This window comes from Neltuma alba, unplaced genomic scaffold, assembly GCF_004799145.2.
Source record: "Neltuma alba isolate B1F8T4 unplaced genomic scaffold, ASM479914v2 tig00012515_pilon, whole genome shotgun sequence".
Taxonomy (NCBI): Eukaryota; Viridiplantae; Streptophyta; class Magnoliopsida; order Fabales; family Fabaceae; genus Neltuma; species Neltuma alba.
Genome location: NW_021636982.1, coordinates 60269 through 75045, shown reverse-complemented (window position 1 = coordinate 75045; position 14777 = coordinate 60269). Strand labels below are relative to the sequence as shown.

At 34.9% G+C, this 14777-nt stretch overlaps 2 protein-coding genes across 2 annotated transcripts in view; both read right to left on the bottom strand.

The window, feature by feature from the left end:
• The window catches only part of LOC114727941 (IQ domain-containing protein IQM4-like), a 46514-nt gene that overhangs the window by 30804 nt on the left and 933 nt on the right, over positions 1-14777 (bottom strand). The window lies entirely within an intron of this gene.
• On the bottom strand, positions 8530-12181 carry LOC114727969 (BTB/POZ domain-containing protein At3g09030-like). Its single transcript, XM_028914761.1, has 2 exons — positions 10177-12181; positions 8530-8844 (listed from the first exon to the last, which is right to left on the bottom strand). Exon 1 carries the CDS (start codon positions 11732-11734, stop codon positions 10310-10312), a length of 1425 nt encoding a protein of 474 aa, XP_028770594.1. The 5' UTR covers positions 11735-12181; the 3' UTR covers positions 8530-8844; positions 10177-10309.

The window sequence follows — 14777 nt, the reverse complement described above, 5'->3', positions numbered from 1 at the left end:
AGGTAGAATTTGTGCTTTAAAAAATCTGAATCTTTAAGCAAAGCTTGGAACTTAGGACTACTATCTTAATATGCTGTACAATATAATATACAAAATCCATGTAAGCAGAGGGTATGTATTTTCTTTAAATTATGCAATTTCCATTAGATGAACTCATTTTTAATTATTTTAAGAAATTAAGATAAGAATAAAACATACAAACCAAAGCCCATACTATTTCCTGATTTCCTCCACCACATACGGAAAACATGTGAAAGCAAACTGATAATTGAAGATCTGAAATCTGACGTTAGTTTCTCAATCTCCTCATTAGTTGAAGTTAACTGCTCCATAATGTTCCATCCATCACAATACTTGCCCTCTCGTCAAGGTGTTTCGATTTTGTTTTCCTAGATGGAAGTCCCCAGTGTGTTGCATCCAAAAAAATTGCTGCACCAATGTTCATATCCCTTTCATGTCTTATTATCTTATGCAGCAACCTTTTTGAGAGGATCTTATCTTAAAATTTTGACATGAACTCATTATACTATAAACCATTAATCTGTGCTACTTTAGTCTGCAGAAAATCATTTATCAAAACTTAATCATCACATAATTCTAAGAAATCATTCTCAATGCATAGAATGGTTATTATAAATAATAATAATATTATTATATAAACAATGCATATGTAGTCATTTTCTTTCCCTTTTCATTTTGCGTTTCTAGAAGATTCATTTTCTCTCTGATTTCTTCTTTCCTTTTGAAAGTACATGCTACTTTGCCTAGAATTTTTTCACACATCAATACCATTTTATTTAATTTGTATGCCTTTCACTAATATTCGGGTACAGTGAAACAAATAAGAATGAATTGAAATACAATGACAAATTCTGAAGGGATTGAGTGTGACATGAGAAAAAAGAAAGTCGGGGTTGATGTGTCTCGAATTCCGATGACTTCGTTTTTCTTCTGGTCAATTACCCAATTCATAAATAACATGTAGAAATTCTTGTAATCCATGTCTTCTGTTTCTTGAAATTGCAGTAGCTAGGAGAGATATGTAGGTTCAGGCAAAAAAACAAGAAAAAAGAAAAAGAAGAAGAGACATGCAGGTCCAAAAAACTCTTCAACTTTTAAATTAAATAATAATAACAAGAGCATCATCATCATCAAATTCACTGCTATATTTTCTTTAAATATCCAAAACAATCTTGTGCATGCCGAAAACATCATCAAACCTTTGAAAGCTAAAGCATAACAGAGAATCAAAAATGGCAAACAGATCTAATGCGTTTAATTCCTCACGAACAAGGATTCAAATTCCAAAAGCAGTGTATAGCAGAGTTTGTATTAGGATTTCTGTTACAGGCCGGAGAAAAAATTCATCGAAGAGACATATACTAACCTCAATCAAACGCCCCCTCCCACACTGCCCCGAATCGCCGGCCGCAACCACAAGAGGATTGTAGGAATTAGGGTTGTGGAATACTTGCGGCTTTTTCCTTCAATAATTCATCCAAGTTCGCCAAATGCCCGAGAGAAAGCAAGAATTAGGAAAGGGATAAACTTTTTGACTCTGTTAACAAGCTGTGTGGACTAATTAATATTTAAGTGATCTTTGCTTTATCATATGTAATACATAAAATCACGCTCTTCTATTGATTATTCAGTAATAGAGTACTCCTCTGGTCTTTAAGATCCATTTAACTAATTTGATTATATTAAGAAAGTTAGATAAGTTAGTTAATTATAAGAAATATGACACGTTATTCATAAAATTTCATGATCATCTTTCTGAATATCCCTTCTCCCTCTTCTGCTTGATTATGGTTGAGAGAGTATCCATAAGGGTAATTTAAAGATAATTGATAAATATGAGAAATGAGTCTTATATTTAGAATAAAAAATAACTCAACAATTAGGTCCTATATTAAGGACTGGAGAAGTATAAGATATTAATTCATTTTGTCTCTCAAATAAGTAATTTACTTTTTAAAGTATCCGCATTAATTATACACGTCTAACTAATGGTTTCCATCCGATGGAGATCATTATTAAAAAAAAGATATTTTAGAAAAATCAATTCATATTTATGATAAATGACTAATTTAATTAACTTCTTTAATACATTCAAATTAGTTAAATAGTTTGGTAATCAAGAAAGAATCGGGTGTGCGTTTGTGAGAGAGGGAGAGAGGGAGAGAGAGAGAGAACATAGAGAGTGTATGAAGATAAGAACAATGCTTGCTTCCTAAGCTACTTGGGGTTAGATAATGATGCAGTTTTTGCGATTTTTCTGCAAGTTTATCAATATTTTATACAGAACGTAGATATATTATCAAGTTACTTTTTACAAATTACAAGAGTATTGTGCTTTGAAAAATCCGAATCTTCCTGCAAATCCTACGAAGTAAGACTACTTAGTATTTGGCCAAAGAAAAAAGAAGACTACTTAATATGCTTTTAGTATAGTATGAAAAAAAATTGACAAATCATATCATATCCATATTCATAAGTCATGAATAGCGCAGGACGATGTATAAAATCCACGTAAGCAGAGGGTATGTATTTTCTTTAAATTATGTAATTTCTTTTAGATGAATTTATATTTAATACTCCTCCGATCCTTAATATAAGACCCATTTAACTAATTTGATTAGATTAAGGAAGTTAGGTAAGTTAGTTAATTATAAGAAAAGTGACATATTTTTCCTAAAACACCATAATCATCTTCTTTAATACCCCCTCTCCCTCTTCTACTTGATTATGGTTGAGGGAGTATCCACAGGGATAATTTAAAAAAAGTTGATAAATATGAGAAATGGGTCTTATATTTAGGACCAAAACCAACTCAAAAATTGGGTCCTATATTAAGGACTGGAGGAGTAATTTTTAAAAACTTTGTAAAACCCACAACACTGATATAATCAAATGGAGTTTAAAAGAATGAACTGAATTCATACTTGCGATAAGAAAAAAAGTCATATATATAAAACGGGTTAATTAACTAAAATGAGACACACTTCCCTTCCGTTCCTCACGTATCTTGCGTATGCATGGCTTTCCCTTTTTTTTTTTTTTAAATCTTCGTAAGTATGCATGGTCGCCTCTCTGTACGGATTTGTAATAAATTATTGGCTGAACAGTAGAAAGAGTAATGAATACTCCTCCGGTCCTTAATATAAGACCCATTTAACTAATTTGATTAGATCAAGGAAATTAGGTAAGTTATTTAATTATAAGAAAAGTGACATTTTTTTTAAAACACCATAATCATTTTTCTTAATATCTCCTCTCCATTTTCTACTTGATTATGGTTGAGGGAGTATCTATAGGGATAATTTAGAAAAAATTGGTAAATATGAGAAATGAATCTTATATTTATGACCAAAACCAACTCAAGAATTAGGTCCTATATTAAGGACCAGAGAAGTACAATATATTATTGGTAGGGACCCACATGTCCCGATTCAAAAAAAGTTCAGGAAAAATTACGATAGAGTCTCATAAAAAGCAATTTATTACTAAAAAGTCATAATCACAAGTGAGAAATTATTATTTTTTACTCCCTCCAAATCTAAATATAAGAGTTAGTTGACTAATTTGAGAAAATTAAAAAAAATAAGTTAACTTAGTTATTTCTAATAAATAAGTGTTGTCTTTCATAAAATATCCTTATTAATTAAGTGTATTAGTTAAAACTATTACTATTAGAAGAATTATCTAAAGAAAAAATACAATAAATATGATGGACAAAGTGGATTTGGATATCATATTTAAGATCAAAATAAAAGTCAAATAGAATCTTATATTAAGGACCTAGGTAGTATTTTGAAACTTATCATTATAAGTTGCTTTAGTAAGATTTTTTTAATAATTTTTTAAGAATTTTATTGCAATAGCTCTCTCTCTCTCTCTCTCTGTTTTTTTTTTGTTTTGAGTTTATGGATAATGGATTTGAAGTTTAGGCGATTGGGGCATGGGGGGGTTTGACCCAAAGCATACAACCAAAGAGAAAAACACTAAAAAAATTTAGAGCCCATTAGTAACTTCTCTTTTAAGAAAAAGTCCCCCGACAAGTTGGGCCCCATTCTTTACGTTAGGGATTAGTATCAATGCATGTTTTTAACAAGATATAATGGTCCCAATGGGGTTGGGTTTAGTAGAAGAGACTAATCTCTCATAACGTGACTAACTAAGGTTTAAATTTTCACTGAGAGAGATGTCCATATTTAGTGCCCGACAGTACCTCGAATAGGATTGCCATACCTATGCTTTACAACAAAAAAAAAGAAAAAAGATATAAAGGTGATTGGTTGTGAATTATAAGTAATTAATATATATATATATATAAAGTAGTTACTCCCAAATCTGCCCCTCTAATCTTATTTATAAAATAGTTAGAAAATATTTTTTATCCTCTTTGAGTCATCTCATTATGTAAAAAATTTAATGAAATAGTTTTTACCAAAAACATTTTTAATGAGGAAAATGGTCTAATTTGGTCGCCACCATGAAGGAGGAAGGGGGGTTTTTTTTTTTAAAAAAAATTCTTTTGAAAAGAATCAACACTGTGGTTTCAACAAATGAGACCAGGAAAGAATTAGAAGGAAAAAGCGATTATAAACATCAAAATCTAGTCAAAGTATTAAAATTGTGTATATAAATATAAAATGTATAAATTTACATATCACTAAATACTACTAAATCAAATGTAGAAAACCTTAAAGGTAAGTACAAACTATAGACAATAGTCTTATGGTCTAGTAATATGAAAAGGAGAAATCACAAATGGATCTTTCTAGTAATATTAAGCCACTAATATATATGCTCTTCTAAAAGTAGAAACAAAATAAGATAAATAAATTCAAATAATTACCATAACTGGAACCTTTTATTTGGAAATCAACTTGATCTAAGACTTCCGAATTTCAAACTTACAACTCGTGAAAAATCCAACCTCATAATAGGTGAGTGATGATTTTCTATGCACTCCAAATCAATTGTCACTTCCGAAAGGAGGGGTGATTTCAGACATTCCCCAAAAAAGGAAAAATCCTTAGCTCCCCAGGAAACCTGGTGAACTTTGAGACATAAGAATGCCGCTTCCAAATTATGACCTTGCTCGTGCGCTACAAGTTGATAATGGAATGAAAAGAACTCAGGACTGCTTTGCTTGCCTACAAATGGAAATGGCATAGGAAGGCTTAACATTCTTCAATATTAGCCTTCGAACTTATAACCAGCACGTTCGACCTGAGTTGAACAACATACAAAATAGCACTGCAGTTGATCTCATTTCAACCAGCGAAATTCCATTTTGGCATTTGTAACTCTTGTTTTAAAAATATCATAAACCACATAACAAGAACGGTGAGCTGTTAAGGTAAAATATGGCACATTGCCTGTCAGTGTTTCAGCCTTCAGTTATCTAGGAAACCATCCATTGAAAGGGGTATGGCAGATCATCAATGATATTGAAATCAACTGTTGAAATTTTTCAGAGAATGAATGACTTGATATAAATATTCCAAGTCCACATCACGTGCTTTTCTCTCCCGGCTATTTTCCAAGTCCACATGCATTGCTTAATTTATATAATATTATTATTAATGTTAATAATATTCATATAATTATTGCTGTCACAAAAAATAAATATTCCAAGCCATAGAATGGCAATACCCATTTTTATGCATTGAGAACGGTGTATTAAACAATAATAACGGAAATTTCATGTTCCAAAATGGAGTAAAATAATATTTACATTCAAATTGAAACAGGGGAATAAAGTACCGAGTCTCTCAACTTGGAAATTTAGGAAGGAGGGGCAGGGTGACCAACATTCAACTGCTTTCTAGTTACAAGAAGCTTCTTCATATGACTGCTTAGAAATTTACCATTGCAAAAATTGATGAACTGGATAAATCAATATTTATTCTTTCAGATTACATCATAAATTCACGTAGAGGGTTTGTAAAAATTCAATCATTCCAAGGCACGGATTGTTTTATTTTTATTGATACTCGTGCTAATTTATTTAACAGAAGTAGGATGCTTTTCGTTTATAACTTCATCATATTTATCATGCAGGAAATTCTATACATGATATGGTCTTGCAGCTGAAAAATTGATGAGTGGAGGAAAAGACAGGGAAAAGAGAAGGGATGAGAATTTGCGTCAGAGAACTAAGACCAAACTATAAGAGGGTGGTGTTGATGTGATAAAAGCAAGGTGATTGAGAAAAACAGAGGACAAGCTTTCCAAACTAGAAAAAACGATGATGAACGGCATTGGAAGAGAGAGAGAGAGAGAGAGGAGAGAGAGAAGCTTTTTTGTCTAGAAACACAGATAAGGAATGAAGAATCAATATGGCAAAGCTAATCTTAGAGATGAAGAGTAGAGAGGGGAGCAGGGGATTAGCGGTGGATGGCGAATTTGAACGAAAACTCTTCGATGAACAGTGGTGACCGGATTCTAGCTGATGAGTTAGGATATGTTTTTGTTTTCTCTCTCTTGAAAAATAAGATACCCAGGCCACAACTCCTTGGAACATTTTCTCCGCATCATGCTGCCTAGTCAGCCCACCATGTAAGCAAACATAACGGAGTTAGTGCCACATGTCAAATTAACGCTGTTAATTGCTGTTCTAAGTCCTTTTCAAACTCCAGAGATCAAAACCACGGGTTTCAAATTTTAGAGACCAAAACCAAAATAAAACTAGACTAGAGGGACTAAATGTTGTATTAACCCCAAGATTATATTCATTTTGGCGAAAACACAGATCCAAGCAAACCAATTGTTTTGGGGAGAAAAAAAATCATCTGAGCTATTCCATTCGATATGAAAAGAGTTTGATTCAGTTTAACTCAAGTTAAATTGAGACAAACTAAGAATTGAACCAAATCAATGGATTTTTACAGTATAAAAATGGAGCCAAAATCTTTTTCTTGGGTCGTAAATAAGCGCTTTAAATTTCCTTCTTTTTTTTGGGTAAAAAACCAAATTAAATGCTTTTACATTTTACAATAACAATCAACAAGGAAACAAAAACAATAGCCACAAAACTTGTAGCTCAATTCTAATCCTCATAATCACAATATTTGGACCCATTAGTATATGTTGACGATTCTTCAAATTCTTAACCGTTACTGGCGGGGAAAGTTTTGAAATCTTGATAGGATTCCAGACTAAGAGATCATCTTCATACGAATCTTGCTTCTCATAAAACTTTATTTGAGTTTTATTTTGATCCCAAATATAAGATCCTAACCCACTTTATCTTTTATATTTATGTTTTTTTTTCTAAGATAGTCCTTCTAATAATAGTAATTCTAGCCAATACATTTGATTAGTAATAATATTTTAGAAAAGATAACGTCTATTTATTACAAACAACTAATTTAACTAATTTTTTTAATCTCCTCAATTAGCTCTTATAATTAGGACTTGAGGTAGTATTTATCCAAATTGGCTGACATATTCCTTTGTATTCTGGCCTCCTCTGCAAGTCTTTTTTATCTACAACCCCTTTTCACGGAGCAATCAGCATCCTTCATCCATTAAAATTTCCTGCCCGGATGAGAATATCTTCTTTTCTAAAGCGACGAGGTAATTGGGATAAGAGAAAGATGCACTTAGTAAACTGGCCGAATTATTTGCGCAGTCGGGATAATTGAGGATTACTGATTCAAAGCACAAGAGAATTTTTTTCCATAACTCTTTCAACTCTGCCTTCTTCTTCTTCTTCTTCTTTTTTTGGCTGGCTTGAATTAATGGAAGGTTGAAACCTACTAAATCAACATTTCTCTTGCTATTCATCAAATATAGAAACTGGTCGGGCCACTAATTGAAGGGGCGTAGATTTTTTCTGTCAATTAAAATTAGTGGGCTTCCTGAGGGTCGCGAGTCGAGTTAAAATGTTATCATAATTAATCTAAAATTTGTTTTGGTAGCTGGAGATAGATGAGGAAACTGGTCTAACTTGGTCGCCACCATTGAACGAGCAAAGGTCCTTTTCGTTTCTTTCAAGTCCTTTCTTTAAAAACAACCAACGTTGCATTTTTCAAAAATGGGAGATGAAATGGAAACAATTAGAAGGGAAAAGTATCAATGAGATTCTAAATATCAAAATCTAATTAAATTATTAAATTTTTGTGTATATAAAATTATAATGTATAAATTTACATAGTACATTCTTGACACCAAATAATTATTAATTAATGACTACTAAATCAAATATAGAAAACTTTAAAGGGAAGCACAGATTGTAGACAACAACCTTACGGAGTAGTGTTATGAAAATTTCTATACGGGCAACTTCCTATAATTGCTTAAAAAAATGCTTTGCACAAAGTTCTTCTTACATATTTATTTTGTATACTAAAAAATTACATATTTATTTCATATACTAGAAAATCACTTGTAAAAAGTTAATTCAAAATATGAAAATCATAGAATCGGTTTTGCTTGTATTATTAAGAGGCTAATATCTGCCTTTCTAACGGTAAAAACAAAACAAGAGAAGTAAGTTGAAATAGTTACCCGAACTAGAACATTTCATTGGGAGATCAACTTGATTTGAGACAACTGAATTTCAAACTCTCGACTCATGAAAAATCCAGCCTCATAGTAGGTGAATGATGATTTTTCCAGGAAAGAGCAAGTAGAAACTTGCTTATGCACTACAAATTAATTGTCACTTCAGAAAGGAGGGTTGATTTCAGACATTCTTCCAAAAATCCTTAGATGCACAGAAAACCTGGTAACCTTTGAGGCATAAGAACGCTGCTTCTAAATTATGACCTTGCTTGTGCACTACAGGTTGACAATGGAATGACAAAAAGTCAGGACTGCTTTACTTGCCTGCCAATGGAAATGTCAAAGGAAAGTTTGAGATTCTTCAATATTAGCCTTCGAATTTTTTACTGTTTTACATAAGAATGACCATTGTCGCTTACAACATGGTATACCATCCCCGTATGCACACATTTTACAAAAAAAAGTCGTTAACCTCGGATCTCATGATTCCTTCACCATAATAACCAGCAGCCAACCAATGCGGGACCTTATAACCTTATAATCACTATGCACATTCAACCTGAGTTGAACAACATACAAAATAGCACTGCCGTTGATCTCACTTCACTCAGCAAAATTGCACTTCGGCATTTGTATAGCAATTCTACAAGTTTCAGCACTATTTTTTTAGTCACAAACACTTCTTTCAGAAGTGTCAGAAACCACATAGCAAAGGAGAACTTTGAGCTCGTAATGTAAAATATAGGATGCTGCCTGTCAGTGCTTTAGCCTTCGGTTATCTAGGAAACAAAAAGGGGCGTGGTAGATCACCGCTGATAATGAAATCAACTCTTGAAAATTTTCAGAGAAGGAATGACCTGATATAAAACCAACAGATGAATGAAAACCGGCTCCCTTAATTTTTAGACCAGCAGTTACCATGCACGAAACTCTCTAGGAGCAGTTGCACTCTAGAGGAGCTCAATCCTGGTTACCTACCATCCTAGTAAAACAATGAGTTTGAATAACTTAATCAAGATCGCATCTTAAGAACTTTTTGGCATGTACAATGGCAGCAGAACGGGTTAAGCTAAGATCCCAAACATCTGTTCACCTGCAAAGCATACTTCTTCCAACAATGTTTGTCTACGACCTAGTTTCAAAAGGAGAAGAAAGAAGGTCTAGTTACTGGAACTTTACATAACAAGAAAGCTTAGCTTGTATACTGTAGGCACCAAACTACCAGAGCTCTAATAAGGAAAGATTCTGGTCATTCAATAATACTTCAGAGAGCAATCGGTGAGTAGTACTACGAAGACAAACCCTGTCATCCCTCCCTGCCAATGATATGCTCATGTTTTAAAGCTTAGCATATTGATTCACAGTTCCAAATAGTGGTGTGCTAAACTAGAATGGTAGACAAAGTCATTTGTATTATGCTAAAATAGAGTAGCATTTTAAGCAATTAATAGACCAGATCTGGTTCCATAAAAAATTGTCTCCTTCACAAGCTTTACGTTTGCTATCTGGGTCTAATACAATCGTCTTCCTTCCTTTATTCGAGTTTGGAGCTGGCTATGAAATATTGGCAGAGATATAAAACAAATATCATCGGGGACAAAGTATCTTGTAAGTATAAAATCATCGGTGACACGCTGATAGAATTCGAAGCCATACCTAAAATCGCAGTTTCCAGGGAGGAAAAGTCTCTGGCATAATGCAAAAGGGTCTGTTGTAAAGTAGGCTGACCACGCTCAACTAAATAAAGCCGGTTTGAGACCAAATTCTCATATCCATGACAATTCCTTGATCACAAAACTGAAATCGCGGCAGAAGAACAAGAACTCTCCCATACTTCAATACCTTCAACCTCTTCTCTGCTAATAAACAACCTGTTCCCACCACCATCGATCTGCTTAATAATCCCCCTCTCTGAATCCTCTATTTTGTCCACGAAATTTCTTCTATACAAACCCTCAGCATCTCCACCAGCTATTTCTGCACCATTTTTCATCCCTTCGAGCCTGGACCAAACCTCTAAATCACCCTCTCTCCCGACAAACACCTGCTTCCTGTAACAATGAATCACACTGCTGCTAACTCTCCCGGTGTTCACCAAGCTTGGGTTCTTTTCTTGCAAATAAATCCACGGATCCTCTTTTAAATGCCGCATGTCCGCCATTGCCAAATCCCCGGATTGAGAGCAGAGCTTGAACAAAGCCAAGCCTTCCACGTCGACGTCCACGCACGCAAACGAATCCCCAAACCTACTGCTTCTACCTGCACCCGGCTCATTCGTCTCCCACACCACCTCGCCGGAACGAGGGTCCCACAATCTGATGTAGCCAGAGTATCCAAAAGCCCCGCTCGTAACTGCACTTCCAACAAGCACGCCGTTCTGGGGTACCCACGTCAGCTTCCCAGGAACCGTATGCTTAGCCTGATTACCGGATTGTCTAGCGAGCTGAGACACGATCTGAAGCGTTGTTTTATCTATTTCAAGGACACAATTCTCTCTATGCGGGCAATCAAACGCCGCAAAAATGGAACTCTCTGAGCCAGCTATTGCGTTCACTCGGGCCTTGAAGATACGGGGATCAGAAGGATCAGTCCACTGAACCGTCCCGATGTTGCGCCCATCGGAGAAATCGTAGAAGTGCAGTCCCGCGTTGGATTCTGACCCTATAGCCGCAATTTCGGGCCAGACACGGCAAATCGAATCAATTTCGTCTAGATGGGTTCGAATGGTGCATGAGTGGCTGAGATTCCAGTCGTAGCAAGAAATCTGACCACCGTGGGCTATCCAAATGGATCCATCGACCTCGGCGGCGGTGAAAGTGGGAGACAAGCCTTCAGACGCCGGTCGAATTGTTGCGGTGCTAGAGGCGTCGATCCCATCCAATGGTGACGGCGCCATGGCCGACCTGAGTTGGGCGTCGATGCCGTAGTAAATTGCTTCATCGGCGAGCTCTTGCTTGGAGAAACGACGAGCGGTGGAGGGGAGCTGCTTGGTTCGGAGGAGGGACAGGAGGACGGAGAAGATCTCGGGGTCGCGGTCAATGAAAACAGGGTGGTTATCGCCGGTGTCACGGAGGGAGAGAGCCGTGAGTAGGGAATCCGAACCACCGGAACGAAGGGTGGCAAGCGTCGTCTCGAAGAGCGTCCCGCCGACGTTGAGCTTGATACGGTCGTCCGGAGAGGTCACATAACTGGAGGCAGTAGTTGCCACATCCATTGAGAGAGCACCACGAAGATAGTCCAAAGCTTTTGACCAGCTTGGAAAATGGAAATCTGGGAAATAATGGTCTCTGAATTAACATCCCCGAATCGAAACGATGCGTTCCACTGGTTGGTTCACCAATTACGGTGGGACAACGTTGGACTTTTTCCGAAACGTTCCCAACGATGTAACAGAGTTGGAATCTTTGGCTTCGTCTCCTTCATCGTTTTCCCTCAGATCTGCTTTTCTCATCCACCCTCTATTTTCAATCTCAGCTGCAAGAGTATATCATATATCATATAGAAGAATTTGTTATAGCAAATATGATTAAGCTACACAGAGAGAGCATCCTACTTCTGCTAATAAACCAAGTAAATTTTCCCGGCAGTCAATACAATTAGCACAATCTGTTTTAAACCCTTTCTTTTTCCTAGAATTTTAGAGTCTTCTCGCTATCCAGTCCTGCAAAAATGAATTTATGACGTAACCTGAGACTTAAGGCATGAAAGAGTAAATACTCATTTATTTATTTAGTTCATCGACATTTGTAGTTGTAAATCTATAAGCAGTGATATGAATAAGCTTCTCGTAACTGGAAAGTAGAGGAACGTTGATCAGCCCTTGCAAAATTACGAAGTTGGAGTAAGTTTCTGGTTCTTCATTTAAAGATGAAGATGAGGCTCTGAGCTGTGTCTAGCCTTACCTCTTGTGGTGTGGGTATGAGCTAATCTGAAACGGGCTGAGGTTTTCTTACTAATAACCTATAAATAATACAGAAAAATTCTCCACACACCATATTGTGGGAATTATATTCCTAGATGGTATAGTCAAAATTGTTCAAGATTAGAACAAGTTTTAAAATTCATCAAACTAAGAACAACATTTTCAATAAGTTTCTTGCACTTGAACTTTATCTTAAACAACTTGTTTACAATCTCTCACCTCACACATATCCCCTACAATGATTTTAATAATAATTGGATTGGATTATCATTTGAATAATGAATTATTAGTAAATAATAGATGGGTGTTAATTATTATATAATAATAATGGTAATGATTAAAACTCCATTCAATCCTAAATATAAGACTCATTTGCTGTGTAATTAAAAGACCCATTTTGTTGTGTAAATTACACAAAATGGGTCTTATATTTAGAACAAGAAGAGTACTATATTAATAAAAAGTTATTAATGAAAATAAGTAATGTTTAGGTTTTAAAAATTTAATAACAATCATGATTAATTTGACATGAACAAAAATAAAAATTGATCTACCTTACAAATAATGACTCGTGGTACCACATCTTAAACTCCTTTGCATACATTGTAGTTGTTGTTGCATATTCACTTCTTATTAAGTTTGATCAAATATCTCATTTTTGTCTGCATAGTTAGCATATTTAAATTAATTCAAGGTTATTCAACTAAAGAAATTAATTGTCGGTAATGCTTCATTTGATAGGCCATCTTATTTAGAAATAAGTGTCATATTCATCTGTAAATAATAAAATTATCAAATAAGGACATAAATAACTAGAATTGAGGAGGATTGGGAGAGTCCTGGTGGTATAGTGTGAATGATCTTTATACCTTTTTCACTAAAATAAAAAACTAAGCAATCATTCAAATGCGTACAATATTTGTTGGAATCAATATATTAAATGGATTGAGTTAAAAACTAGAGACGTTATCTAACAAAGAGCTTATTTACAAATAAGTATTGTAATTAAATATTATAATAAATCTGATCAATGAAATATATACTAATATTCAGAAAATTTTAAATATAAAATTCAATCTATACAATGTTTACAAGGCAACATATAAATAATTATTAATTTTTTTATTCATGTCAGATATCACATAATGCGTATTAAGCTAATATGATAATTATTAATCTAATGAATTACTATACTATAAATTCTTAAGTTTTTTGACAGCGGAGGGGTCTAAATTGTGCTCCTCAAGAAAGCTAATGACTTCTCTGAAACTCTCTACTGTAGGGAGGTAGTATGCGCTATCAAGCCAAATAACCTGAAATGTTTTAATGCAACAACACTTACAAGTGGAAGTACCAGAAAGTTAGAAAAAGTAATAGAATGAAAGCGATTATGCTGTGTGATATATATTATTAGTACCTTAAGAACACCCTCATGAGCCGCTAATCTCCCTGCTACTGCGGGCACTGCTCCAGCCAGGAAGCTAGAGTGATGAAACAAACCCATCTGCCTTCGCCCCACATACAAAGACCTCGTGGGGCTCAGAACAAATATCCATATGGACCTATCTCTAGTATCGAGAACCTTACCATCTTGTCCATACACTAGCTTGCCCCCTTCAACAATAACTTCATATTCTTCCCTTTCTTTCTGCATTGGTACCACAATCAATCAGCTATATGAGATATAGCAGCAGCAGTTTTTAGATAGACTCAGGCCAAATAAAAAGTGAATCTTCATAGCTAAGTCTGTTGGGTATGAATCTATATCTAATTAAAACGTATGTTTAACATATATATATTAGTGAGAACTTACCGGTCCAAGATATTTAACGCATTGGTGTTGAAGTTTGCTCCTTGGACATCTCTCAAGATTCACTTCTTTGCCTTCTCCTACATCCAACCTAAATGTAATAAAAGCAGGAAGTTAGCCATCCAAATCCTTATTAGTTCCTCATCTACCATGTTTCATGGTAATTACAATGAAGAGATTAAGGTTTAAAACGAGTGTTTACCAGTAGAAAAATGGTTGGCTGCTTTGGCTTCTATGCCAGACATTATAATAGAGCAATATATTGTGACCATATCGATGACATGGGTCAACCTGTGCAAGAAACAAAAAGAAAGTAACATTGTCAACACTTAATATGGATCAAATCTGTTGTTCAAAAGCTTCAAGATCATAAGAGGGTACTCTTCTTGGCTAACGTATTGGAATAATGGATAAGAACAAAGAAGGCTTCAAGGCCTTACAGCTTCAAGCCAATGTCGCCGGGCTAGTCTTTGCGCCTTCTCATTCTTGTACAAACCTTTGCCAACCTGAGTGAAAATTCAGTTA

What these genes read in the sequence shown, in the direction of transcription:
- LOC114727969 (XM_028914761.1), bottom strand. Translation starts at nt 11,734, where the DNA reads ATGGATGTGGCAACTACTGCCTCCAGTTATGTGACCTCTCCGGACGAC.